Source organism: Phaethon lepturus, unplaced genomic scaffold (assembly GCF_000687285.1).
Source record: "Phaethon lepturus isolate BGI_N335 unplaced genomic scaffold, ASM68728v1 scaffold6001, whole genome shotgun sequence".
Taxonomy (NCBI): Eukaryota; Metazoa; Chordata; class Aves; order Phaethontiformes; family Phaethontidae; genus Phaethon; species Phaethon lepturus.
This window is the reverse complement of record NW_010518395.1, coordinates 27,101-53,187: the sequence shown is the minus strand read 5'-3', so window position 1 is coordinate 53,187 and position 26,087 is coordinate 27,101. Positions and strand designations below refer to the sequence as shown.

At 38.3% G+C, this 26,087-nt stretch overlaps 1 protein-coding gene across 1 annotated transcript in view; it reads left to right on the top strand.

Annotated features, from left to right (window-relative positions):
- Positions 1–26,087, top strand: part of LOC104628206 (regulating synaptic membrane exocytosis protein 2-like) — a gene marked incomplete at its 3' end in the record, with an annotated part of 88,069 nt that overhangs the window by 49,792 nt on the left and 12,190 nt on the right. The window contains exon 5 of the mRNA XM_010296715.1: positions 17,328–17,500. Within this exon, the coding sequence (XP_010295017.1) occupies positions 17,328–17,500 (173 nt within the window). The remainder of the gene's footprint in view (positions 1–17,327; positions 17,501–26,087) is intronic.

Here is a 26,087-nt window from a genome sequence, read left to right as displayed (position 1 = left end):
AGTCAGTACTAGAGGCTTTAGAGGAAGGTACATACACTTCTGTGGTGCATGGTCTTATATCAGAAAGCTTGTGGGAAAAGTTTATGTCCAGACATCTGTATTCTTAGAAGCTGCTAAAATATGAAATTGATTTTCCCTTATGTTTTTTCCTCATGATTGATAAAATTGCAGATTGTATTTTTATTATTCATATACATGCCTCATTATTTTTGGAAAACTAAGTATTCTGGTTCCATCGTATTTTGTATACATGAGTTTGGCAGGTAATATATTGTGTGAAAGAGTTATTTCCTTGAATGCAGAAGTTGCTGAAGTATGGTTTCAGCACAGACATAAAGAAAGCAAGCAATATATTTGATTTTCATATAAACATATTTACAACTAAGGAGACATGAGAGGAAAAACTGTGGGCCTTAAGGCTTAAGTAAAAGTATTTCTCGTATTGGAACAAATATTTATTTCTGAATATTGAGTACTAATAGACTTGTACTAAATAGGAGATATACTAAAGTCTGAATTGCTGTGCTGGTAGAGCTGACATGCAGGAAAACCCAACTTCTGGTAATACAGAAAAAAAGCACAGTAGCACCAGAGGGGAAAAACAGCCGTTTACCATACTGTGGCTCTGCAATACTAGCCTGATTTATGTAATTTTCCTCAAGAATCTTTCTAGGACTAGTTTATTGTTTTGCACAAAGGGCTAAGCTTCCCAGTTCTTAAGCGTTTAAGCAAGCTGCACTGTGAAGAGATGAGGGCCGAGACGGGAGCCCAGAAAAAGCTGAGCGAGCAGCATGCTAGATTCACTTTGGACTCATTTGGCTGATCTGGCTTTTGAGGTCAGTTCCCAAACTTCCTCTTAAAATCTCTCTGAAACTGCTTCTTGCTTGGTGCTGCTGCCATTAGCTCTTCTGGCAAACAAATCGATAGCACTGTGCTCGGTAACTCCTTCCACTGGCCATTCCCACCGCTGCTCAGATTCAGGAATCCCTGCTGACGAGCGAAGGATAAAGGGTGGGAAGAATCCTGCCGTTCCTCTCTCCTTGCCCCATGACTGGAACGTGCCCAGTGGATCGACTGGGGAGAGTTGAAAAGCTTTGTTGCTGCTGAGAAAAAAGATCGAAGATACTTCTTGTATGCGGAGCCCTAGAACTGTTTGCAATCAGTGCGAAATCAATGTAGAATCAAGAGAGAATTCCATCAACTCAGGCCGTATTAGCCACTGCGGAAGGGTCCGAGTAACACTGAATGCCAAACTAAGTGGGGCTGGATTTATGTAGGAGTTAGAATAGTGAAAAACGATTGTTTTCTTTAGGAACAAAGGTAAAACAGAGACTGGCAACTAGCTGACACACATTTCAACCTCAAAGTATCATGAGGCTCATTTTATTTGTTTTATTAGGAGAAAATAATGACCTACAAAAAGGCAGAGAAATCCAGTTATATAATATAGCAATTAGTAATAGTCAGTAATGTAGTAATTAGGAATATAGTATATTAGAGCAACAAGGAACAAAGCTGGGGTAAAAGAGGTAAAACACCAGATAAAAACTAAGAATTTTGCAGAACTGGTGACAAGATTATTTAGCCAAATGTAGAAGAGAGTACACCAAATAGAGAATAATAGAGAACACTGAAGAGGAATTTCCAACTCCACCTTTAATGATTCATATTGATGCTAAGACTGAAACTCTCTACATCGTCAGATGTATGTAATGCTGCAGTTCTCATTAATCAATAACCACAATTCAGGTTTTAGATATGAGCATAACTCTCTGTGTTTGGTGTAGGAGACTACTAGTGTCAGGCATACTAGCATGCTACTTTGCAATTCTTCTGACCTGTTAGCAAGACCGAGACAAATTAAGAAGAGTTAAGCATGTGCTCAGTTTATTTGAGTAGTGTAGATGCAGCTGAAATGCTCTGGGAGCACACAGCCACCAAAAAGCTGCAGTTCTTCAGGCTGAGACGCTTTGATTCAGCAATGAATCAAGTACTACCTCATGGGTTACCTGTGTGAGAGAACGTGCAAAAGGTAAGAGCTGTAACACTGGAGGCGGGAGAGGTGGAGTTTGAATACGTCAGAAGCAGATCTTCTTAACTCTCAGTCTTGTCGCAATGTGCAACAGTGTCCAAGAGCTGCCGTTTTCCTCTGAAACCTGCAGTAGGTAGTTGTGTCATTGGTACCGCTGTACAGTTGTATCCTTTGACCGGTGGTGTTGTTTGAAACCTTTGATTTAATGGTGTTTTGGGGAAGCCCTTGTCTCCTCCTTAAAAATCAAAACAGAGCAGAAAGACTTGTCACTTTTCTTCTTGAAACCCTTCTGGAGGAGGAGTTGAACAACCACCCAAGCTAATAGGATGATGAGACCTTTGATATTCTTACTGTATATAAGCTGTAGTTGATTTATATTGGTTTTAAATTGGCAATTGTTTTTGAAAATTTAAGCTTAGAGTTTGGGAGTTCTGGGAAGATCATGATATGCCCAGTAATAATTCTATATTTTATAATAATTATGAATATTCCTCTTTGATCCTATAATTGTTTCTTACAACTTCTGTTGTTAAGGACATAACTAGAAATATTCAAAATATTGAATAAAAAATGGAGGATAGGGTAGATACCCATATTCTCTCAAAACAGTGCAGAAATTGGAAATTGTTTTTTATACATTTCTTTTTAACATACCACTCTAAATTTTAAAATTTTAGATCTCTGAATGAAACTTGGAAAGACAAAGTAATTAGAATGGAGCTATGCTGCAGATAAATTAAGAAGGCAAAAATAAGCACAGATAATACCACACACAAATATTCCATGCAATTATTTTCTATAAAATAGCTGTAAAACTAAGGGCCTAACCAGTAGTATTTGGTAGGCTTATAAATGGGAATAACTGTGTGTAGTTTTATGGGGTCGCTTCGTCTTCCTCTTCCCCACGTCCACACTGATAATCTCGTCAGGGAATAAACCAAACACCAATTAGGCTAACAAAGAATTTTCCATACTAGGAAAGTATTTAGCTATTGACTGTTCCATGGCTTTTGTGCTTTCCTGTGGACTAGCCAGTACTATTTTTGGACAAGAAACTTGGTAGCTAAAGCAGCTCTCTGGTCTGGACGGACAGGCCCTGTCACTCTCAACAGCCTATAAGCGCCCAGGTTACCCAATCAATCACGCTCATTTGTGCTATGTAAAGAATTTTACCGCTCGGTGGCAGAGGGAATCTCTCTGGCCCATAGTGCTGATAGCATTTATATTTTCAGGCAAGTATCTTATGGAATTTTTAATATAAAAGTTTTGTGGAATGAATTGCTGATGTTGCTGTTCTAGTTCCCATAAATACGGGATTTAAAGTTCAATTATAAGAGTTAAAAATGTAGCTAGGTTAAATAAATTCGGAATTCTAGATTTGAGCTCTATGCGCATGGTAATGTAGAAAACATCTCTTCTTTCATTTTTATTTTTATCAAACTGTATTTTGCTGCTGGGTTAAACGTAATTTAGTGACTTTGAATACAGGTGTGGATTGGTGTGATTTCTAGTATTTTCTTTTTTAGTCGATGATATGCAAACTCTCAGAAAATACTTCTGTTGTCATTTTTCTTTTTCATTTAATTCAAGGTCTCTTGATTTATTTTGGTTTTGATGCTTTTCTAATTTATTTTTTAATCTTGAGTATCCGTGTCCATTAACCGTGGTTAACACAAATACTGCATTTACATAATCATGATTATGGCTGAAATATAAACATCTGAAAGTAGACTGATACTGGCTGTCTTCATCGGTCAGAAGGTACTTTCTGTTGTCAGACATTTTCTTAGTTTTTGTGTAAGCTTCTATCGCTAACCATATATCTAGAAAGTAGATATTAAATACATTATAAAATGTTGTTAAAGTACCTTACAATTTTACAATGAATCTCAAAGGGAAAAAATGACTCCTGAAAGTAAAAAAATAAAATCGTCAGTTTATTTTGGCTCTGAATATTCATTAGTTATTGGAGTTTATAAAAAGAAGGGATTTTCAATAGCAGAAAATTAGATTTTTCCATTTAAAAAAAACATAAAAAATACTAAGCGTAACACAGTCTTGAGTTTTAAAGCTATAAGTTAAATATTCTTTTGCAAAGAACAAATATTTTCCAGATTTTTTTATCAAACACATATATATCAAATATACATCAAAATGTATACCAAAAGATTTCTATCAAAGCCAGATTGAATTAAGTAATTGTAACCATACCATTAATAATCACATTTTAAAACCACCCGAGTGCTGTTTTGACCAACTTCCAGCCACAGCCATCACTGCAATTTATCTTAAATCCTTTTATCGTTTTTGTAATAGAAGATATTTTCCTTTCAGAACTGCGTTGTATAGACATGTGAATTGCTAAACTGTTAGTCTATTTTGGTTCAGAGTGGCTATCTTTTCATAGTAAGCTCAATTATTTCTGTTTATAGTTCTTATCTAAATTTAAGCTGTAAAGTTCCAAGATGCTATTGAACTAAGTAACAATTAATGTATAAAATAGTGTGACTGTGCTTGAATTAATTATCTAAGATGTACTGAAAGTGATGTTTTGCTGATAATAAATAAGAAAATATATGGAAAACAAGATAGAAAATTAACTGGGAAATATGTACTAAGTATCTGGGTGCCAAAGTGTGACATTCAAAAATAGAGGATATATGAAGTTCATTGAATTATCAGGGAGTGCCAAGAAATTAGTATAATAATCCGTGATAACATGTATCACAGCAGACTGAAGTTTGTGCTACTTAATTCTGTGCCGGGCAGAATAGGCGCAGAAAGGACATTATTCACGTTTGAAAGATAACAAGGGTAGAGCAGTGGTTCCTGCTAGATGGAAACACGTTTGCTAGATCGATTGGCCAGGCTACTGGCCTTGAAAAATCAAGAGCGTGGCATGCAGGTAGAACGGGTAGACCTGAAGTCCCAGCGCAGTGCTCTCACGGAGCCTGCCTAAACGTGTAGGATTCAAAATGAAGCAGCAGAACCTTCTGTGACGGCTTGGGGGGGGGGGGTCAGCAGCCACCAAGGGCCGTCAGCCTCAGAGGCCGGAGAGCTGGCCGGCCTCTCGCCCTGCCCGGCTCTCCGGCCCTGCGGCGGCTTGAGAAGGTGCTCCTGGGACGGCCGCCGGGGAGCCGCTCCCCGTGCTGCAGCTGGGCGTACCCTGGGCGGAGGATTCCCCGGAGCCTACTGTTGTCATTTGTAATGCTGGCAGTAATGATGAGGCTTGTGAAGCGGTTTTAGCAGTGCGGAAGTTATCTTTGGTCCAGCCTCCGGGAGTGCTTCTCTTTATTAAATGAGTTGATTTTCTTTTATAGCAGCCCCAAAGGTATCAGCGGAAATTTTGCCAGTTTATCAACCTTTTACTATACAACACTTTTGTGGTTTTGAGGAACACTTGCCATCTCTCACGCAAGAAAAAAGCTATATATCTCTATCGGATTTCCCCAAGGCATTGCAATTTTTTGCTTCTTTTTTTTTTTAAAGTATCTTAACTGCATAATCTCCTGCAGTTAATTTTGGCGAATATAACTGTGACTTCACGCATCCATATTGCAAGTACTGTATATGAAGGATTTGGACGGATATGCAACACACCACCATTATTCTGTAAAAGCTGGTTCTGCACAATGGAGCTAATCAAAGTAGGGTCAGGACCTTGGAATCTCAGCATAGGGAGGCCTTGCCTTTGTAAAGCCTTAATGCTTTCAGCAACAGTTCTAGTGAGAATGTTACTAAAAGATGAAATTATCTCTGTGGCCCTTCTAACCTATGGTGTTTCTGACTGTCATTTGTTGGAAGTAAGTCTTTGCTTAAAAGAATTAATATTGATTTGGTGTTAGGCAATAGAATATCTTCTTTAGTAATACATTAGAAGGAATAATATCCTCCTCCTGCAGATGGGAGTAATTGTTTTACCAGAGATTTCACTGACAGTCTGGAATCAGCGAATACTAACAAGAAACAAGAAGGAAAAAAAAAAAAAAGCAGTTTTGAAAATTTAATCCTTTTAGGATTTAGGAATACTGAGATACCCAAAAAATGTTCATTTTTATAATAGAAAAAGTAGAATAGGTAAATTATTGCAGCAAACTTATTCTACTAGTAGTATTCCAAGATAGTAGAAAATAAAATTTTAGACATAATTATTGAATAAAGTTAAAGTCTGCATAAACAAAACCTCTTTTTTTTTCTCTCCCTAAAAAAGCATCTTGTCCTAAATCTTTACCTTGAAAATATATATATATATATATATATACACACACACACATATTTCATCTAATAACCTTAAGTATTATGTTGAAAAGAAGTTTGGAAATTTTGTTCTTCCAGAGTCCGTTTATGCTGAGGAGAAAAATTCATCTATCATACAGCCAAACACACACAATTTTGTTATGAAGTTCAACTTGTGTTATCGCAATAAAATTTATCTAATACATCTTTTTTCTTCAAACTATGTAAAAACTTTAAAAGATGTTATATTAATTTCCTCATGTAGAGTATCTTAGATCCATTAAATTTCAGAGAACTAGGATGCATCATCCTGTTTCTGTTCTCGAGCGACACACACCATCAGGTAAAACCCAATTCTAGTGATTGGCATACTTCTGCCGTTTAATCTGAAGTAATTAGCTAAGTAATAATATCTGCATGTAACTTAGTTTGACTATGGTTTTCTAAAAACAAAATTCAGAAGACTGTGGACATAGTTTTCTGTATCTAAGAGACAATAATGTAATTTCACTTCTGGTAAACAATCTGACTATCAGTTTCAAGAATTGCAAAGAAGTAACTTGGGTGTTTTTTAGGAGGCAGTTGGAAATGTTTCCTTTCCCACTTCTAAACTAGTTTCAAGTCACATAAATTTAGGAAATGCTACGCTAATATTATGCTATGGAGACATCTGTAAAATGGAAATAACTTCAAGAGTTCTAATAATTCATAGTTATTAAAGATCTTTAAAAATGTTCACAGAAGTTTTTGACCTCAGAATAGTTCTAATATAGGTAATTGTCTTGTGGAATGATCTGAATTGGTTTTTCTTTCTTTTCTGGAAATGTTACATATTATTATCCTACTGTTAAAGTGTTTTATGTGGTGAAGTTGAAGCTGTAAGTAATATTTTCTGTAAATATTACTTAATTATAAAATATTTTCCATATTTTCTGTAAAAGTGAATTCAAATTAACCTTACAAGCAAGCAAAGAGGTAAATTATTATAGTCTTTACCCTATCTAACAAGGGTAAAGTTGCTGAGGAAATACATTTTAGGGAAAAGTAATGTTTTCTGAGCAGTTTAACTTGCCTACGGAGGGCTAAGAAGATGGTGATATCTACATCTTGCAGATTCATTTCCCCTTTAGCTAGACGTGAATCAGCTGAAAATTTCTAGACAAATTATCAGATAAGCTCATGTATTTCTTATTGTACAGGGATTTTCTAAGATGTATCCTAATAATCAGTGAAATCAAGAGGTTAAGAAAAAAGATCATGGGACCTTCCCTCAAGTCATGCTTGGTTTTGGAGGCTACCCTCTGACTTCTATAGGTTTAAGGACTTGTAAAGTGGAATCATACAAAGATATATTTATATCCTGTTCTTGAGCAATTGTGTTACTCATGGTCCTTAGGCACTTCTGCTTACAGGAATAAGCACTCACCAGATGGCCCATGTGTCAATCCAGCTGTTCTCTTCAGCATGAATTCCTTTCAAGGTGCTGTGTCCCAGGACAAATTTGGTGAAAGTCAATATTTAAATGTTACGTAGAGAAAGCAGGATTAAGGGGGAAATTCATATCTCTGTTTTCAAACCATCAGGTATGTTGAAATACTTAACAGGCTTTTGGGGTGAAATAAAGTGTAATGAAGCACAAATTCTGTGATAAGAAAGATGTTTGCCTTTCTATCTTTCTTTCTTTGTTTTTATGAGAGACCCAAGGACTAAAAACAAATTATGGAACTGTAGTTTAAAATCCAGGTTAAATGAGAACTATTTAAAATGCATATTGTTTGACTTCCTATCTTGCATTTCCAAAGTAACATCTCAAAGAAGTCCAAATTAAGTAGAATAATCAAAGACATAAGAGGATTTTTTAAAACAGAAATCCTGCCTTGTTGCCCTCTTTAAAAAATAAGCCATTGTGTGGATGGTAGGACTGTATGAAGTGCAAGAGATTTTGAGTGTAGTGGTGACAGAAATGGCATGTGAACCACTTGAGGAACAGAAACAAATACAGGAAGCACACTTTGATTCCGTTTATCCAATGTAAGTAGGGTTCATTAGAGTTAGAGGACCAAAAAGGACCAGAAACAGAATTAAGAGTTATCACTGAAACTGAACCCATTGAACAAGTGAGTTGACTGTAGGCCGGCTCACCACTTTGTCCTAACAAACATGCTGGAGTTCACCAGGAGATAAAGCTCTGGAGATACCATTAAATACAATTACATAGTAGATCGTGAAGCTCTGGACACGTGCGTTTTTGTAATCACCCTGATATGAACAGCTCACATTTTTTACAGTGAACAGCATCTGTGATAATGCATCTTCAGGAGACTTGGCACAGTGTTGTGGAATGCTACAGGACTGATGATCTGTATTTTAAATAGATTTTCTTCCCTCTGTATAAGACAGTCAAAAATTTAATGTGTGGCAGTTAAAAAGATGCTGGCAAGTTTGAGAAGATCTACATCCAGAGATTACTACCCACCATCACAAAGCCAGACTGTGGACCTGATTCTCTAAAGTGAAACTTGGTGACTGACTCTGCCCCATTTTAAATAGGAGCTAAAAATCAGGAGAAGTTCAGCAGTATGAAAGGGAATTTGGGTAGTAAATAAATCTTAGAAAAAGCTTTGTTTTATTTTCCATTTTGCCTGCTTTCTTGAATTACTTTCACGTCAGAAAAGGGGGACGGATTGTTGGACATCCTTCTACCCTTAATTCTCGTTAAAGGGTTCTTCTCTTGAAGCTTTCATTTACTTACCTTCATGTTAGGTAGACTCATATTTCTTCAAGATCTTTGCTTTTGTTCAAAAATTGTTGGGAATATTCTGGCTACATGAGAGCATTCTATTGTTCACCTATAACTTGTTAAGGCATGTTGGAATCATCAGATCTCGTAACAAGGTGAAGTCCATCCATCTCCGTCTCCCATAGAGATTTTCTATTCATTCAGTCAATTATAGCTATTTCACCCTAGCCATATGCTATACTTGGATCCACCTTATTTAATCTGTCATGATCAACTAGAACCATGGAAAAGATCATCTTACTTTAATATTTAGACTATGAAAACTCTTCTTAAAAATCTGTTACTTTCCTTGATAGGTAATAGAAATTAGTTATCTTTGTTTTTAAAGTAGATGTCTAGGGGTAGCCTCTTGTTGTTATGAAATGTCATGTCCCAGAGTCCTGTTCCAATGACTTGATGATTTGGCATGGAAGGTTTCTCTAGGAGTAGTGATTTTGAGGTAGCTTTTGGTAAGATATTATGAGATGCCTACTAGGCCATTTTAAACCTTGTATTTTCACTCCACTGTGTAACACATCTTGGATTGGCTTTTAAGAATTTTTTTTGAGGTGATGCCTAAAATTGTTCCTGAGTTGTTTTACTTGTCTTTTACTTTAATGTAAACAACAGTTTTTTACTGACTGTGTTTTTCATAGGAGAGATGGGATTTTAAACAGTGTCTTTGTGATTTTGAATTGTCTTTGGAATAATATGGTAACTTTATATACCCCAGCAGAAAGGCTGCAGTGCACTCTCCTCTCAAAATTTGTAAAATTTAGTCCTGACTTAAAGTAAGATTAAAGAACACTTAGTTCCGTAGCCTGGACGAAGCTCTCTTTGTGAATTAGTTCTGCATCAATAACACCTTGATTCCAGAACAGGTATCAGTGCAGCTGAAATTAGAGGTTGTCTTGATCTTCCAGAAGTCGTATCATATGAAAGAGAACATCAGAACAAGAGACTTCTTGGTGTTTTGAACCTGACTGCAGGAACAGATTCTTTTGTAGGAAGACAACCTAATTCTCAAGCTCACTAAAAGACCCAAATACTTCTTAAGAGCTGCCTTACTCCTTTCTACTTTACCAAATATTTGCAGGTCCTGTAAATTGTCCCAGATATAATACCAGAATATTTTCGAGTGCTCTCCTATATTTATTTCATATTGTGCACTTAGGGAGTTCTTAAAAAGATTGCACCGTATGCCAACTTATGTGAAGCAGACAATTTTTTGTCTTTTGATTTGGCTTGCCTCTGGACTACCTCCCTCTAGATTTCCAGTTGTCCTTAGACAGTGATCCATTGGTGGCTTCTGCATTACTGCTGCCCTTGCAGTTTCTTCTTCAGCTCCGGGATCACCTTGATCCGTAGGATGACAGGGTAATTTGGGTTGCAGGGGACCTCAGGAGCTCTCTCGTCCAACCCCTAGCTTAAAGAAGGGTCAGCTGTGAGATCAGTACAGGTTACTCAGGGCTTTATCTGGTTGGGTCATGAAAATATTCAAGGATGAAAACTGAACAACTTCTCTGGGCAACTTGATCCATTGTTTCACTGTACCTATGGTAAAAGTGTGCTGCCTTATACCAGAGCTGCTATGAAATTGCTTGGCTCTGTCTTTTTGACATCCTCCCTCTATGACCTGGCAGGCTGCTGTTAGGTACTCCCAAAGATGTCACTTCTCCAGACGGAGCAAGCCCAGCTCCCCCAGCCTCTCCTCACAGGGCAAATGCTCTAGTCCCAGCCATCTTGGTGGCCCTCTGTTAAACTCATTCTAGATTATCAGTGTCATTGCTGTTCTTTGGGTCTCAAAACTAGATACAATATTCTAGATGTGTTCTAATGAGTGCTGAGTAAAGGGGAATATCTCTCCCCTTGACCCACAGGTTATGTTCCAGTCAGTACAACCAAGACTGCCTTTCTTTGCTGCCAGGGCCCACTGATGACTTGCTTGATCTTTTTTATTGTTCAGTTTTCATTTACTAATTTAGCAGTTGGATGCCGTTTGCAATGTGGCTTAGTCCCGTAGTGAAATCAGGTTTTAGGTCCTTTGTAAAACTATATACATGAGCACTGGTTAGTGAAATCGATAAATGGCTGGCACCAAACTATTAAGGGAAAGATGTGAGAACGTCTAAGTAGGGTTTTTTCACATGTTCAATAGAAACATAAATGTTCCTTTTTACCAACACGTTTTACTTGGTGGCCTAACTTTATTGGAGATTAGGATGGTTTCGAAGGTGCATTTTTCAGATCAGATTACAGTCAGTTCTTTTTATTCAAGGTATAAGTAGATTGGATTTCTGAATAATGGGAAAAAATGATGTTGGATAGGGAATGGGAGTAAGGAATGGATGAACAGGGAACCACTGTACATCCAGCTAGATTTACCGGTTCAGGCACTGTACTGCTCAGAAGTAGCAACACCATGTGTAGCACTCTCTTTTATGTTAATGCAAGACAAGAATGCCAAGAGAGGCATAGTAGGGCCAGGTGAGGAGATCAAGGGGTGCCTAATGCAAAGCAAGAACTGGCTGAAGGGAGAATAGAGTTGGAACGGTGCCTATGAGACTCATCAGAAGCAAAATATAGAGCTAAGACAGCAGGATTCAACAGTTAGGAATAAAAAAGAGAAAGGTAGGCTAGGATCCAGGACTACAAAGCAGAAGTCAGGATCAGAAGCCAAGAATGAATCTGAGCTACAACTGGTTGCAGCTCCATATTGAGAAGCCCAAGGCAACTGTAGAGCTTATTATATACCAAATACCAGAGCAGTGCAAGAATTAGTCTCCCTGGTCAGTCCTTAAATCTCCCAAGGGACTGATGGATGCCATGTGCAGCTGATAACAAAAGCAGGGCTGGCAGAGGCTGACCTTGCTAGCTGTACCTCAGTTGCCTTGATGGAGCCTCACAGGGTTGACAAATGTAAGCACAGATTATGGAATTGGCTAAGTATGAATTACATGCAAGGGCAGATTCATCTTAGCTTTCATCTTGGGTTTGTGTGTATGCAAGCTACAGATAAACATATATTCTCTCTACATATTAATTTGGATATGGTATTTTGTAAAAATTTCTTAGAATCTTTTGTTTTACATAAATGTAATACTATTGTTGTAAATATTAGCAAGTATTTGATTTTATTTTTAATGGCAGACTTCATTAGGCAGCCATTAACAAAGGTTTTAGAAAGAATCAAACACTCCAATAACATTCGTTCAAATGATGTCTGGTAACTCAAATTTACAATGCATTTAGAGGCTGTGAATTTGCACCGAAAGCTACAGTTGAAATTACAGAACATTTTATGCAATTGCTGTGCTCTGTCTGCTCAAGAACTTTCGTCAGCGAGGCAAAGCACTATTAAACAGTCCAGAATGGTTCTTTAATCTTCTTGTAGTAGCACAATGGACAATTGTCTGAAACATCTTCCCAACATTTTAATCAGTAAAACCATTGACCAGTTTGCATGTTCTTATGTAAATGCTAGCAAATAGAAACTGATGAGTAGACTATAAAAAAGAAAAAAAAAAAAGAAAATTAAATAGAAATACGGTTGGAAATAATGACAATTTCAATTGACTGGACAACTATATGACGGTATATTCCAAGACAGAAGAGTGGTAACAGTAGATTAAAACAATATGAAACACTTTAAAACTCCATTTGAATTAGAAGTTCCGAAAGAGTTTCTGTCGAGAAATAAGTATCAGAGCAGTTGTAGCTCTATGTGGCCTGTCAGTCAGGCAGGTGGTAGTTCACAAAGAGGTCAAAACGTTTGCAGAGGTTGTTGTATAGGAAGCAAAGCAGGCATTTGTTTTTCAACTTTCATAATCTTGAATCTGTCACTACAGCAAAGTAATCTATTGCAGTTACAAGGTATTGGCACAAACACTTAACTGTCAGTTTGTTAGGGTCTCTCTATTATTTTACTAATACAGAGGAAAGGGCTTTTAGAAACTTTAAAACTTGTTTGATAGGATCTTTAATAATGAAATTTATCCCATTATTCAACACAGAAAAATAGGACAAAATCATCTTACTATTAAAAATACAAAGGCGACTTTTAATCAACCTGGATACTCTTACTGGTTTATGGGTCCTAAAGACCAGAATGCTGCCTATATTATATGAGTCTTGATTGGGTTGGAAATGAAAATTTAACCTTATTCCAATAAAAGGGGCATATATTTCCAGCATGGGGATAGTCAGGAGATAATTTTCCTACTGCCATGTCTCTTATTTAAAAAATAAATAAGAAGAAAAAAATGGAAAAGAAACAGTATTTAATCAACCTGCGTAGAAGGCAGCTACACTTCACCACAGCCTGCACCTTCTGATTGTCCAAAGGAGGGGAGCTGTCAGTGCACATGAGGCTCCCTAACTGTCCTCATGCCCATGTTTTCTTCCGAGGGAAATTGGAGCGCACAGGGTAGTTGCTGGATCTCGTGATCCAAACCTGTTGCCATGCTACAGCCAGGATCCAGCCATGGGGACTGCAGTGCAGAGCGGTGGGAAATGGAGACAGAGTTTCAGATATAATGGGTGGATGGCATCTGGTTAATAACGATCTTTTCAGTCTAATAATTGATCTTACCGTAGTGTTGGTGACGTTTAGGAAAAAAAAAAGAAAGTGACATTTGGAGGAAGAAAACAAAGTGTATGAAATACATGAAGGCGTAATGTCTTGGGGGAACTTTAGCCACACAAAAACTGAAGAACGAATAGTGCAAAATGACACAAAAATGGTTGCATTTTACAGTCAGTGAGTGTATATGACATGAAAGAACTGAATACTTATAAAAAAATCAATATTTGTATGCTGGAAGTGCCACTTTACTTTTGAGGCAGAAAGCAAAGGACCACTTCAGAAACTGCCTTATGTAGAATTGCAATTTAAGAAACAAATGTAAAACTAAAATACCAGCATGGCTGCTGTCAGACAAGCAGTATGTTTCCTTTTGTCTTCTTGTGCTGCAGTTACTGAAACACTAACGTGCAATATGCTTACTATTATAATGCATTTCCTAAACAAAACTGTCAGATATAAAGTTAAAAGTAGACCTTAGCAGCAGAAAAAAGAGCAATTTGGAGCAGAGTTAATGGATGAATATGACGTAGCTGAGCTTTGTCCAGCAAGAAAGACAATTTAGTTTCAGTTTCTAGATGTTACTTTGGTAGACAACTAGCAGATGCTGAGACTGTAGTTCAGACAATGTGTAAATAAAACTTTTAAAAACGAATATTTTATATTAAGACATTCAGATTTAATGAAAGGATCTATTAACTTCCCCAATTTCAAATCTAAAACATCCTGAAATAGTAAAGGTCATCTGACCCAATTGAAAACATTTGATGGGAAGTACCTTTATATACAACTGAGAGAAAAGAGAGAAAGTAATGATCTGATGGTCTTTTCTCACATTGTATTTCTGAAGTGATTTACCTTTAAGTTGCTTTTCTTGCCATAGCAATTCTCAGTCTTTGCCATATATCGCTAGCTTATTACTGTTCTATTAGCTTTAAAAAAAAATACAAGGTGGTTGTTTTATGAAAATGTCTGATTTGTTATATAGAGCACATTGCTATGAAAAATGTATTTTTAAAACTCATGTTCTCCAGGTGTGGAAATGAAACAGGCAAAACCAAAACCATAGTTTTTTTTAAACTTTCAGTGTGCTGCAGAATGACTCCGTAGAATAGGACCTTAGATAGGTCCTTTCCAACCTGGTGATTCTGTGATTCTGTAATAACGTTGTGCAATGCTGATACTGTTGGCCACTTCATGTTGCTCGCATGTATTTAATTTAGAAGGGCTCATTTCCATGGACTGCTTGTAAAGCTCACTGTGGGGTCTGCAGGTCGAAGTCTGTTATTCTATGGCTCACCACAAGCGATCTCCCCACTAATTGGAATGTAATTAACAATTCCATCAAAGTTTTACATCTGGCACTAAAGTCTATGTTATTTCCCCAAAGGATGGCCACATTAGGTCTGTAATGCTAGCGGCGTGTCTACCCTGAGGTCGCTCGGCACCGTCAATGCGGCGGCTGTCCGTATAGGCACAGGCAGCTTGGCGGAGCTTTAGCTCTGCCGGGAGCCAGTAGCAGCGGCGCCTTGGCGGCGCGGGGTTCCTCGCGGCAAGCGCGTCTGCTCGGGAGCGTTGGCAAGTACCGAAGGCCTGAGGGCAGCTCTGCGTCGCCTTTTCTGTGGTGCTTGGTGGTAGCCCAGTACACCAGGCTGTACTTCCCAGTCTCGGTAGTTTTAGGCTATATCAACGCAAACTACACTCATAATTTTGTCTTCGATGCAGAATTATTCTAGGGAGGGTTAGGTGGGTGGAACTGAATAGAGAGGACTCAATCTATAGGCATTTGACTAGGCACAGTTCTCCAGAGAGAACTGAGTAGTTGTTCTTTTAAAAGGAGTTGCTGCAAAAGAGTAATTCTTTTATTCTGGTGTAATGTTCCGTTATCTCCGATGACCAGGACAGCTGTTTAATTATTGTTTTATGTTCCCAAATGAGTATATCAATAATAATATGTACTGTCGTCTTTATCAAGCAAAAATATTAATGGCATCAATAAAAACAGCTAGTAAACATTACAACACTTAACTCTTGAGTTTACAGCTGGCTAAGTGCACTCTCGGACTTAAAGGCTGGGGAGGGCTTGAGTGGTTTATCAATGAAAATAATTATAAATTAGTACAGATCAGGAAGCCAGCTCCAGCATGTGCAGCCATTTTATGTAAGCATGAAGTTCAGGTTGTGCTTAGTCACTGCCTGCAACAGGTGTACAGCGTAACCTGCGTGAGCACTTTTTCTTGTCTTTACCTCATTTCCCCATCTTAAAACGGGCAAAATAACTTCCTATTTGTAAGTGTAAAATTCCTTTGTGGTAAATCGGCACTCACATGCTATTCTGAAAAACTATTTAGACACTGAACAGTCTCTTAGAATATTTCCCAGCGTAACATTCCTTGCAAGAGAACAGAAGCAAATGATCTGTTATGCTAAAACTATAGAAAAGGGACAAATTTGACGGCCAAACCTGGACACCCTTCTTTTCTGCAGGACTACGCGGGTCTGCCACTTTACATTACACATTGTTTACTCCAGCTGGCTGAGCCCAATGTTGCTACCCCCGAGAGTTCACCAAGCCACTGATGTATTATGCAGATCATTTTCTCCCATTGTTTTCTTCCAGTCCTGTCTGTGCTGCTCTGCACATCTCTTCATACTGTCTTCTTTCCATGTCAGCCAAACAATTACCTGGTGATCACTGACAAGTCATCTTGCAGTACTGTTTTTCTGAAAAGACTGTCAATAGTAGTAACCCATCAGATTTCTGTGTGCACAGAAATGTCTGTATATGATGAGGAGAGGGAAAAATATCTTTTTGCTGTTTATTATATCTGGTGCAATGCAGAGCGGTACAGACTTAGCATTGATTTAGAGCTAACTTGTGTAACGAGAACAAATGGCCATAATATTTTGTTCAGATCTCACTTGAATACCGCTGCACAACACCACTTTGTGTTGTATGGGCTTTCTGCTGATCACCAGCCACCTGCCCGTTCCGTGTTTGGAGGATACTGTTAACAAGCTCAAATACTATTGTAATTTTTTAGGTTCTGAGGGATTTGTACGTTATCAGTACAAATCATCTCTAGTCCTGTCCCGTCCTTTCAGCCGTCCCAGCCCAGAAGTTCAGCAAGGTGTGGAGCTTGTTTGCACAGCTACAACGTCGCTTTGTCTTTTGGTTTGATAATCTCATCTATTTACTTCAAAAAAAAAAAAAGTTTACATTTGTCAACCAGAAGTTCTTGTAAATAGGCTAGGCCCCAAGAGAGACACATATTTTATAAATAGCATGAAGCGCATTCTGTTTCCTGTTCAATCTTTCATGAGCTAAGTAATCATGGACAAGTCACTAAGTCTCTCTGCTTTGCTTTCGTGCACTGGTGAAACAGTTGTGGTAAGAACATTCTGTGATGGTTTAGACGTCTTTGCTAAGGTTTGGGAAACCTTTGGAAGAGCTGGAAGTTTTGTACAAGTCTCTCTGTGGATGAAGCTGAGGAGGTAATAACTTGAAAGGGATAGCAAAGTAGAGTAAAATTATTAGAAACCAAGCCATAACTTGTATTCTGTGTAAGTTGAAAATGTCAGTGTGAAAATTCAGGCAGCCTGGTGACGAAGGCAAGTTTAGATAGCATCAGGGACCAGCTCCATAGCTGATTTGTGGTAATGTCATTGACAACATCTTTGTCCCTTTCCTCTTACAGTATCGGTCAGGACGGGATCCTCAGCGAGGTGCAGACAATGTTTCCAATAAGTCTTCAGACAGCGACGTCAGTGATGTCTCAGCTGTGTCACGGACAAGTAGTGCTTCACGTTTCAGCAGCACAAGCTACATGTCTGTCCAGTCAGAGCGGCCAAGAGGAAACAAGAAAATAAGGTGAGCACAAGGAGTTATAGTGCCAGCCATCACCGTGTAATTTAAGTAACTGGACATTTGTCAATATTTGTATTCAAAATTAATAGTTTGCCTAAGTTCGAGATTGCAAAATACTGGTTTAAATGTCTTCTTCATCTAATGCTTTTTGAAGTCTTCATGGTATTTGTTTTTAGCCAAGTTACGTCATTTTGGGTTATACTAACATACACTAAAATAACAAACATATGCTGTCAGCAAGCATTAGACACACTCAGATTTGCATTTTTGAAAACCATTTTGTAAAATACTTAATATGGCTGAAAAGGCAGTTTAACTTGAAAATCTGTGCCAGCAATGTCAGAGGCATCTCAATTTCCTTTTAAACTAGAGCTGCTGAACTTTCATAGAAGTCTTATTTAATACGTGCACAGACAAATTCAATTTATTTTTGATTTTCAATTTTATTTCAATTTCAGTTTTCAATTTACTTAGAGTAGTCCAGTTTAACTATAGGTGTACAACCACTGAATTACTCTTCAACAAGATGTACACAGTGTATCTGCAAGCAAAACACAGCATCTCCTTTGCCTGCTCCCTGTGCACACTCAGAGGAACTTTGATTGTAGAAGGAATGAAAGATCATTTTTATTGGAAGATATAACCCACGTGCACCTCTCAGCAAAATTCAATGTCAACCTATATTAATCTCAGAAAATTGTCTTCTTGAGAGAAATGGTGCATTTTAGAAGATTGTTTAAACATCTGTTTATATGAGTATTGTTAGGACCACATTCTTTCTGGCATACAGTTATGTATACATTCCTAAATGTAATGTATTGCTATGCAACATTTATTCGAAGAGGGACTTAGAGACGGTCCTAAGTAAACGTCCCAAGTTTCTCTAGTGTAGGCTTGAGTCCTAGCCAGCATGGCTTAATTCAAGACTGCTTCCATCTTTTAGTTTTTATTTAATTTCTTTTGCTTTTCCTTTCTTGTGAGTTCATGCATGCTCTTCTCCATGACCTTAATTTTGATTTATTCTTTTCTTTTTTCTTTTGCATGACTTTTTCAATTTTTGTTGACTTCAGAAGGACAAGGGATATAGAGGGGAAAAAAGAGGGAGGGCTGGAAGGGGATGAACAAGATGGAATATTTCCTGAGGAGCAAGAAAAAGAGGAGGAGGAGGAGGAAAAAGCAAAGGAGCAAGAAATTAATGAAAAAGGGGAAGGGCAAGAGGTGACAGAGAACTCTGATAAGGAGGAAATCAAAGGATCAGGGCATGATGAAAAAGTGGGAAAGAGGATGACAGGTAAAATATACTTCTGTTTCTATATTCTATAAAATATACTTCTATTCCTCTTCCTTCTGTATCAGGACCCTACTTGCCTTCCCTTTTTTTCCCTTTGCTTAGCTTATTGTCTATGTTCTCTGCAGCTTCTTTTGCTTTCAGTCATGATGTTCTCACATTTAAGCAAGTTTCAGTCTCAGCTTCAGTGAACTTGTTCTGCATACAAAATGATGCAGCACACTAACTTGACTCATTATTATGCATGCAACTACAGCATATTATTTTTTTAAATTGTTTTAGACAAGACTTTGGGTTTGACTGTAATAAACAATAGAAATTGTAAGATTCCTCTTCATATTCCCTGCTGGAATTATTATTCAGAGTAAAATCTTTTAGCGAGTGGTATCTCATCAATATCAAACCCATCTTTACTTTCATTTGTGGCAGTACTAAAGAAAAGATTTTTTTTTTTAATCCTCTTTCTGTAGGCTGATAAATATGGATATTGATCGACAGTTGACGTGGATAAGCAGAATCTTCCCTTTTTTTGGTTCCATGTAAATAACTGTAGTGGGTTGCTGTATTATGGAGGGGTCATGTACCTCTGCTGCTGTATTGTGTCCAGAAATATTTCAGAACAATTGGCTCTGGTTTTATCAAATAATATTCTAGATGTATACATTTAACGACAATTCCTTTGAACCATGGCTTTTAATGTAAATGAGTGACATTTTGTATTGCAAAATCCATGTAATTTGCATTATGAGAAATACAATATTCCTTCTTTCTTCATTAGTAAAAAAATCAGTTTGAGGTTTGCTGAATATTCTTGAACCCCTTCTCACTACTCAAGCATGGCAAAAGATCTCAGAAAAAATACTGTCTTTTAATCTGCTAATTCTGTACTATCTATAGATAATTTATGCCTGTAAAACTCTGCTTATATATATTAGGCTAATCACAGAGCTCTCTGTGGCAATCCACTTTCTACCTTTTCTACAAATTTACATGTGTACGTTCCTGTACGTACACACACACACACAAAGCAAAGGTGATACAAAAAGGGAATCAAAATGTGTAGTGTTCAATTTGGGGTGGTATGGGCCAATATAGCCATACTGCTGCTTTTATACATTGAGTACCATCATTCTTTGACTCATGTGAGTGTGTTTTAGAATTCAGCTAAAACAGTTGTTTAGAAACAGCTGCCTTAAGTCTGCCTTGGCATACGTGTTCCAGGGACTGCTTAATGGTAGTGTGGGAAAGGATGTTTTAAAGACCTTTTTCTCTCCCAACTCTCACTAAGTTCCCAGTTTAACGGATCTGGAAATCCTGGCTTTCAAAAAGCACAACCTTTTCCCTGGTTTCCAGATTTCACTCAGGTTAGTCCTCAGCCAAAATGCTGTCCTCTACAGAAAGTAAAGTCGTCTTTGAGAAGGAACTTGTTCCCTGTGCCAGCTTGTTCCTCTGCTTTTTAGCTGCTCTCTACCTTCAGGAAGCAGCAGCACAAGTCAGGTCTCTCGACTTGATAGAGAAAAAAGACATTACTAAGTGACTGCTGTGCAGTGCTGTGTGTCTGAGTTAGATTTTGGCTCCCAACGTGGAAATCAGCCTCTAGTATTATTTGCCCACTTTGCCCGTTTTGACCACTTTTAGTATGTAAGTTGTAAATAAAAAAGGAAATTTCTCTATATCCACTTTCCTTTCCCATGGTACAATAAGTGTTCATCTTTTTAGTATTGTCTGAGCATTCTTCTAGGGTAAGAAGCAAACTGAAAAGCACAGATTGATTCCTATATACATACAGGTATATGTATAAATTTATATGTACATGTAGTTGTGTATCATTAACATAATGGAATATCATGACTTATGTACTCAGTGGACAAACCCAAAGGATCGATCCTAAGCATTGTAATTCGGTGCCTTCTGCTTGTTTGTTTGGCAATTTATAAGATACTTATAAGGTAAGTTAACGACTTCAGCTCTCCAAAAAATGTTTTCTGACCTGCCACCAATATTAAACAAGCATGAAAGCATCACTTAATAATTAAACATATCAGTAGGTATTTGAGAGACCCAACAGAACCAAAGCAGCCAGTTCATCCATCACAGAATAGTAATAGACTATCATCTAATTCATGAGTCCTTGGGCATCAAGAAAAGCTATATTGCCGATGGGAATTTTCAACATGTATATTTATATCAGAGGTGCATCTTTAGTTGAACATTAGTCACCTTTCCTCTGGGCAATCTGGAACGTCGGGGCTGCTCTCAATCACTCCACCATAAAAAATTAGTTTGTTAAGGATACATCATACCTCTTGATGTCACTGTGCTTATATACTTTATGAGTAATGGTAATAGTCACACTAAGGGCTTCAATATGCTGAAATCATAGGTAGGTTCAATATAACTTAAATGACTGTGAAGACAGATATCCATCGTAGATTTGTCCCATGCCTATTTTAAAGAGGCCCTCAGTGCAATAAACTGCATTAGCTTTTGGAATACTGGAGCACAATAAATCAATAAATCTTTTTTGGCAGAAATAGCTGCAGCATGAGACTTGGCTTCATTAAGCCTTGTAAAACTAAACCTTGGCATATGGTTGACCTATAGGGAAAACATAATTGTATTCTTTTTTGGCAATACGTGTTAGTAAACAGAAAGCATGGATCAAGCTTCCCTGTTGTAGTTTTAAAGGATTCCTTATGAATGTTCTTTGTTCTTTGTTCTATGTTCTTTGACATTATTTCTTATTCCAGCTCCCTGATGATACTAGGGACAAAAAAAGTTCTCTTAGATCTAATGTGCGAGTATTCATAATTTTTATTGTAGGAAATCTGTTTAAGATTGCTCTAAATCTTAACCTTCCTTAACATTTTTCTAAATACCTAGGCATTAATTCTGATAGTCAGAATTCTGATATATCATATGAATACACAGCAATTGTAATCAGAGCAGTATTTCAGTGGGCTACACACTGTTGAAATACAGAAGAAAAATACAACCTCTCTTCCAAGCACACAGAGTCTAAATCATGAGATGACATATGAGTCCAGAGGGGGAAACACAGGAGAATTAAGAAATGTTCCACATGACAGGAGATAGTTACAATACTGGATTGGGGACATCTTGACAACAGAAGAAAGAAAATAAGATAGCTCTGGGGATGTTTATGAAGAGCTCTTTTCAAGCATTAGAGGCAATGAGGAAAAAACATGATGTGCTTACTAAAAACATATCAAGTGGATGATGGGGCAAGTCTGATGAGCAGCAGTAGCTCATCTTTCAGTCTTGAATGTGAGAAGACAAATGTGATAAGGAACTACTGCTAAAATACTAGAAAATAAAGATTAATTATATACAGCTGGATAAAAGAGTATCGCTTTTTACTGATGTATGGAGAAAGATGAGACAGCCAAACTGAAGGGCTACGAAACTTACCTTTCCAGCAGTATCCTGGAAGGGGTTAGGGTAGGTAAATTGCCAGGGCTGGAGAAAAGCACCGCAGTAGCTGGCATCTGAAGTGGTGAGAGAGTAGACAAAACAATTAGCTGTGTAGGCGGACAGAGAGGGTAGAGATGTGAAATAGAAAGCATGTGCAAGTCACAAAAAAGTGGACCTACTGAATCCTGAATTAAAAAGGCTGCCCAAGTAGCAGGCCTGAATGATACACATGATCTACATGGCTGGAAAAAGAAGCAGAAGAGACATCTTGGGCGAAAGACTGAGTATAATGACACTGAGCTGAGATCAGTGATTCACAAGGAGGTGCCAAAGAAAGAGGTTTTAGTGTAGGCGGGAGGAGACGGGGAAAATGAGAGGGAGTTTTTATTGCAGAGGGGACAATGCTTTGATGTACTGTTGTTGAAGGAATGATGTGTGAGGGATAGCAATAGGGGAGACAGTGCTACAGCCCGGTGGGACCATCACAGTTAACTGGGTGGGCAAAAAGTGAGAATCTACTGGAGCATGTTTTGAATGAAAGGTTAGAAAGAGAAAAAAATTGAGGGGATGAACTGTGGGAACTAAGGGAAGTAACAAAGTATGGTTAATTGTAAGCAAAGCAAAGAAGAAAACAGTATACTTCTGAAATTTTAAGAAAACATTCAAGACTTCAGCCGGAGTAGTTTCAACCGAATGCAAAAAGGGAAAGATAGTTGTTTGGAAAGGGGTTGAAATGTAATTGGAAAACAAGGCCTCAAGAGATTTACCTAAAACAATTTGTACAATTAATTCAGAGATGAAGAAGAGAAAGGATATGTGGCTGTCATGACAGGACTGATGAGAGCAAGACTAGAGGTTCTGTATTACTTTCTGAAGGGATATGCCAAAGCATGTTTCTGTGTTTTGGGGAAAGACCAGGTGGCTAGAGGTAAGAATAAGGAAAGAGACATGGGCGAAAGGAAATGAGAAGATAGCATATGATCACTTAGGCAAAACAAAGAGTTGAGGAAGAGATCCAGTGAGAAATTTCTGCATCCATGACAGAGGCAAGGGGAGAGAAATGTATAAAGAGGAGAATGCAGAGGCAGCATATAAGAATAGGTCACGTGCTTTGCAATGTATTGGAAGAAATCAGTAACACCCCGTGTGAAAAAAAGAAGTGAACACTACAGGACAGTAGAAGAAATAGAGCTGATTAAATAGGAAGATGACACAACCGAGGAAGGAGCGTTTGTAGTAGAAAAAGTCAGCTGGGATGTAATTTTGTGGAGGCACTTGAAGATACAAGAAACAGAGTGCAGGATGTACTTTTAAGTAATTGATTTGTTCACATACAAAACTTTTGCTCTTCCTAATGGTTCTTCATGCTCTCTATGCCCTTTCCCTTGTGGGGTATAAAGTTTGATTTCAAATTCACTTTCGAGTTCTTTTTTGTGTCATTCAGTCAAATCTTCAAAGAATTTCATTTGTAGGTTTTAAAACTGATTCCTAATGAGTATTTGTTCCTTAGTTTTTCATTATATTGCAATCCTAGTATTCCAGTTTTTGTGAGCCTTTCACTGTGATTGCAGCTATTATCAGTTAAATGCAGCGTTTTGCAAAGCTGGATGAAAAAGCATGTCAATTCAGTCCGTGCAAGCTCCTTCACAGGTGTGGAAGCCAGTAACATTTTTTGAAAACCTATATTCTGGTAAAAGTATCAAAAACGGTGCAAAGGATAACAAGCATCAAGAATCCATTTTCAATGCACATGTTTGTGTTTCTTAAAGCTATCTCAGAACAATTATAGTGATTGCTCCAACTGCAGTACTGGATGAAAGAAGTTAATATGCCTAACCTTTCTAGCCAAACAGGCCATATGTTTGTAACCTTTCCCCTTTTTTTCTTTCCCCACTGCTTGATGGGTCCTTTAGCAAAATTACAGTATAGGCAGTCTGTGCTCCCAAGAGGCCTAACTATATATATATATATGTATGTAGATAAGGTTCATCCAGCATAATTTCTGCCATGGAGGGAGGAAGAACTTGGGTACAGCTTTCACAGAATCATAGAATCATAGAATCTTTGGGTTGGAAGGGACCTTTTAAGGTCATCTAGTCTAAACCACCTGCAATGAGCAGGGACATCTTCAACTAGAGCAGGTTGCTCAGAGCCTCATGCAGCCTGGCCTTCAATGTTACTAGGGATGAGGTATCTACCACCTCCCTGGGCAACCTGTGGCCAGGGTTTCAACACCCTCATTGTCAAAAATGTCTTGCTTATATCTAGTTCAAATCTACCCTCTTTTAGCTTAAAACCATTAGCCCTTGTCCTATCGCAACAGGGCCTGCTAGAAAGTCTGTCCCCATCTTTTTTATAAGCCCCCTTTAAGTAGTGGAAGGCTGCAAGAAGGTCTCCCTGGAGCCTTCTCTTCTCCAGGCTGAACAACCCCAACTCTCTCAGCCTATGTTCCTAGGAGAGCTATTCGATCCCCCTGAGCATTTCTGTGGTCCTCCTTGTCTTTCCTGTGCTGAGGGCTCCAGAGCTGGACACAGGACTCCAGCTGAGGTCTCACTAGAGCAGAGCAGAGGGGCAGAATCCCCTCCCTTGACCTGCTGGCCATGCTTTTTTTGATGCAGCCCAGGATATGGCCAGCATTCTGGGCTGTGAGCGCACATTGCTGGGTCATGTCCAGCTTTCCATCCACCAGTACCCCCAAGTCCTTCTCGGCAGAGCTGCTCTCAATCCTTTCAGCCCCCAGCCTGTATTGATACTGATACCTCATCGGGTTGCTCCAACCCAGGCACAGGACTCTGCACTTGGCCATGCTGAACCTCATGAGGTTGACATGGTCCCATTTCTCAAGCTTGTCCAGGTCCCTTTGGGTGGCATCCTGTCAGGTGTGTCAGCTGCACCACTCAGCTTGGTGTTATCTGCAAACTTGCTGAGGGTGCACTTGATCCCACTGTCTATGTCATTGATGAAGGTATTAAAGACCCCTGAGGGACACCACTCATCACCAATCTCCATCTGGACATTGAGCCATTGACCACTGCTATCTGGAAGTGACCATCCAACCAATTCCTCATCCACCCAACAGTCCACCCATCAAATCCATACCTCTCCAATTTAGAGAGAAGGATGTTGTGGGGGACCATGTCAAAGGCCTTACAGAAGTCCAGATAGATGACATTGCTAGCTATTCCCCTGGTGGAATGACATTGCTAGCTATTCCCCTATGTGGTCACTCCATCATAGAAGGCCACTAGGTTGGTCAGGCAGGACTTGCCCTATGTCAATATTCATGTTATTTTTCAAGGAAAACATGTCAGCATGCAGTTTCCTGCATCTCTCAACCCAAGATGTTGGTGTAAAAAACTTTTTAACATCAAAACAAATTGACCTTGCTGTTACTGGGATAAGAACAGCAGGTTGCAATATGATGTTCACCAGCTCTTTTCAACTGCAAAACGTTTCATTATTCAGGCAGCTGGGGCAGGCATGATGGACTGAGTCCTTGAACAAAAACCAGCAATTTAATTTCTGACTAGTTAAGCAGAGAGATGCTTATGTATTGCTAGTCTGTGATTCTGAAGTCAAAGGACCTAAAATAAACTTTTTTATCAGTAAGATTTTATTATTAATAATGGGCTGCATAGCATTTGTTGGCAGTTCACAACAAATTCTTGCCCCATTTAAAGCAAAAACCTTTTAACTTCAGCATTCTACATTGAGGTAAATACTCAAAAGCTTTAAATTCATATAGCAACTGGGTCTGTAGCAACACACACAGTCAATAATTTGGCCATTTGTTTTTTTACACTTTCACAGATGACAAAGAGAAGAAAATTATCTGAGACTTCTGAAAAAATGCTATAGAAAAGGATA